Here is a 2,353-nt window from a genome sequence, read left to right as displayed (position 1 = left end):
GCTTCCGATGTTCTCTCTGTGAACGGTCATATGGAAATCTAATATTAGCCCCTATTTCCATAATCTGCATGTGAGTCATCATACATGAAGGCTGACAGATGGTGAACGGGTGGAGCCTCAAACATGCTGTTAATCACACTGAAGTGATGAAGTCTCAAACACGACTCAAATAACCTGGTCCAACTTCAATTTAGAGGCTTGGTTCTCTTTTTAAGGAGAGCTTTTACTCCTTTAACATACATGCATGTTATTTAGTTGTGAGTTATACGTTATAAATATTAAAACCTTCTTGTTAAAGCTGGGATCCTTACAGACGAGTTGAAGGGACTCAACCAGTTGTGTTGTTAAACATCCTGAGGGTTTAATGTGGATAAGTAAAGGATAAGCACACAGTCAGTTTCTCAGACCTTCATGACTCTACTGAGCGAACGTAAAAGGTTTTCATTCTAACTCAATATCTGACCTCGTATCACTCCAGTGATGTGAAGTTTGTCTCAGCATGGCGTTCATACGGAGACTCAGCACTGTTTTTGGTGAGTATCCACATTTTTCCACGTTTTCTTTTTTCTTGGGTTCAGTCACAATCTAAGGTTAGTAACGTCTACCTTAACATGACATCCACTACCTTAACATGACATCCACTACCTTAACATGACATCCACTACCTTAACATGACATCCACTACCTTAACATGACATCCACTACCTTAACATGACATCCACTACCCTAACATGACATTCACATGTCCATATGGACATAGAGTGGTGTTTTCACAAATTTGTGTTGGTGGTGGTATTAAAGGTGCAGTGTGAAATATTTAACTTTGTAGCATTTAGCAGAACAAACTTGGTAAAAATGGAACTGATAATTAGGCCTGTCTAATCTGTGTTTTATCATTTACATCAAATTGTTTTAATTTTTATTATAAGCCTTTTGGCCTGTGGTGTAGTTATGCCCGGCCCACCAGATCATATGATTATTTTATTATAACTGGCCCACCAGTATGAGGTCTGCAGAGTTCCTCTGGTATAAAAATGTAAAATTAACTCTGATGGTTTATAATATCCTTGTTGAGTCATAAATGAGAAAAAAATAAACAATAAAAATAAGTTTATAAAAGGTCAGGAAAATTGGTTTAAAAAAAAAATGTTTTCTTTATGTTTTCAATTTTGCTTCTCACAGTTATGACCAAAAGTTATGCTTTTGTTAATTTCATATATTAACCTTTTAGATTCATAATTTTCCATTTTGAATCCTATTTTGACCTTTGAAAATCATGATTTTGACTTTAATCTCATGTTTTGACCTTTTTCAACTTCTAACTTTGACTTTTATCTCGTCTTTTTTACCTTTAAAACTTCTGATTTTTAATTTTATCTCAGTGTTTTGACCTTTTAAAGTCATGATTTTGACTTTTATCTCACATTTTGACCATTTTCAGCTCCAAACTTTCACTTTTATCTCATTTTTTTTTTACCTTACAAACTCGTGATTTTTAATTTTATTTCATATTTTGACATTTGAAACTCATGATTTCGATGTTTGCCTCATTTTTTACCTACAATTTTAAAAATCATGAGTTTGAATTTTTTCTCAGTTTTGTTCTTTTAAAGTTGATGGTTTCAGTATTCTATCTCATAATTTGCCTTTTAAAAACATTATTTGACTTTAAATGTCCTGTTTTTACCTCAGATTTTGACTTTTTAACTTATCATGTTCACCTTTAAATCGCAAACTCATTTATCATCAGTGCTAAGTTTTTTACTCCATAACTAATTTCTGGTGAAAATAAGGTTCACATTTTATGGTTAAATATTGACCCTGTTAGGCCTTCAGGTTAGACCCAAATGCAGAATCTGGCCCCTGCTGTGATTGAGTTTGACACCCCTGCACTAAAACATCAGGGCATTTTTCCTGTTTAAACTTCTCTGAGCTCATGATCAGATGATCCATGAAGGACAGAGAACAACCTACATGAGGAGAAACTCAAGTCTCAACAGGTAAAAGTCTGAAAACTTCTCAAAGTTTTATCAACTCCGTTCCCTCATCGATCTCAGTTACAGTTTTGATTGTGTGTCATCAGGATTTCACTCACACAGTGAATGCTGAGATCAGACCACACAGTAGGATGCATTCAGGGACAAATGTATTCCCCTGGGGATGAAAATTTATCATCAGAGGGGGGGAATCAAAACCAGAAGGGGGGAAATCCTCCCCCGACAATTCACACCTTGTATCAGCACACTGATTCTGCAGTCAAACATGAAATTTCTCTAACAGACCTGATTGAGGGCTGAAGTTACAGAGCTGTGGATTAAACTCTCTCTAATGTCTCTCTCTCTGACAGCTCGTC

General features: G+C 35.4%; 1 protein-coding gene across 1 annotated transcript in view; it reads left to right on the top strand.

The window, feature by feature from the left end:
* The first annotated feature begins 481 nt into the window (after nt 1-481).
* The window catches only part of LOC121523437, a 14,158-nt gene continuing 12,286 nt past the window's right edge, over nt 482-2,353 (top strand). The window contains exon 1 of the mRNA XM_041808340.1: nt 482-533. Coding sequence (XP_041664274.1) covers nt 500-533 — 34 coding nt within the window. The 5' untranslated portion in view covers nt 482-499. The remainder of the gene's footprint in view (nt 534-2,353) is intronic.

Source organism: Cheilinus undulatus, linkage group 16 (genome assembly GCF_018320785.1).
Source record: "Cheilinus undulatus linkage group 16, ASM1832078v1, whole genome shotgun sequence".
In the NCBI taxonomy this organism is placed as follows: domain Eukaryota; kingdom Metazoa; phylum Chordata; class Actinopteri; order Labriformes; family Labridae; genus Cheilinus; species Cheilinus undulatus.
This window is presented reverse-complemented; position numbering and strand designations above follow the sequence as displayed.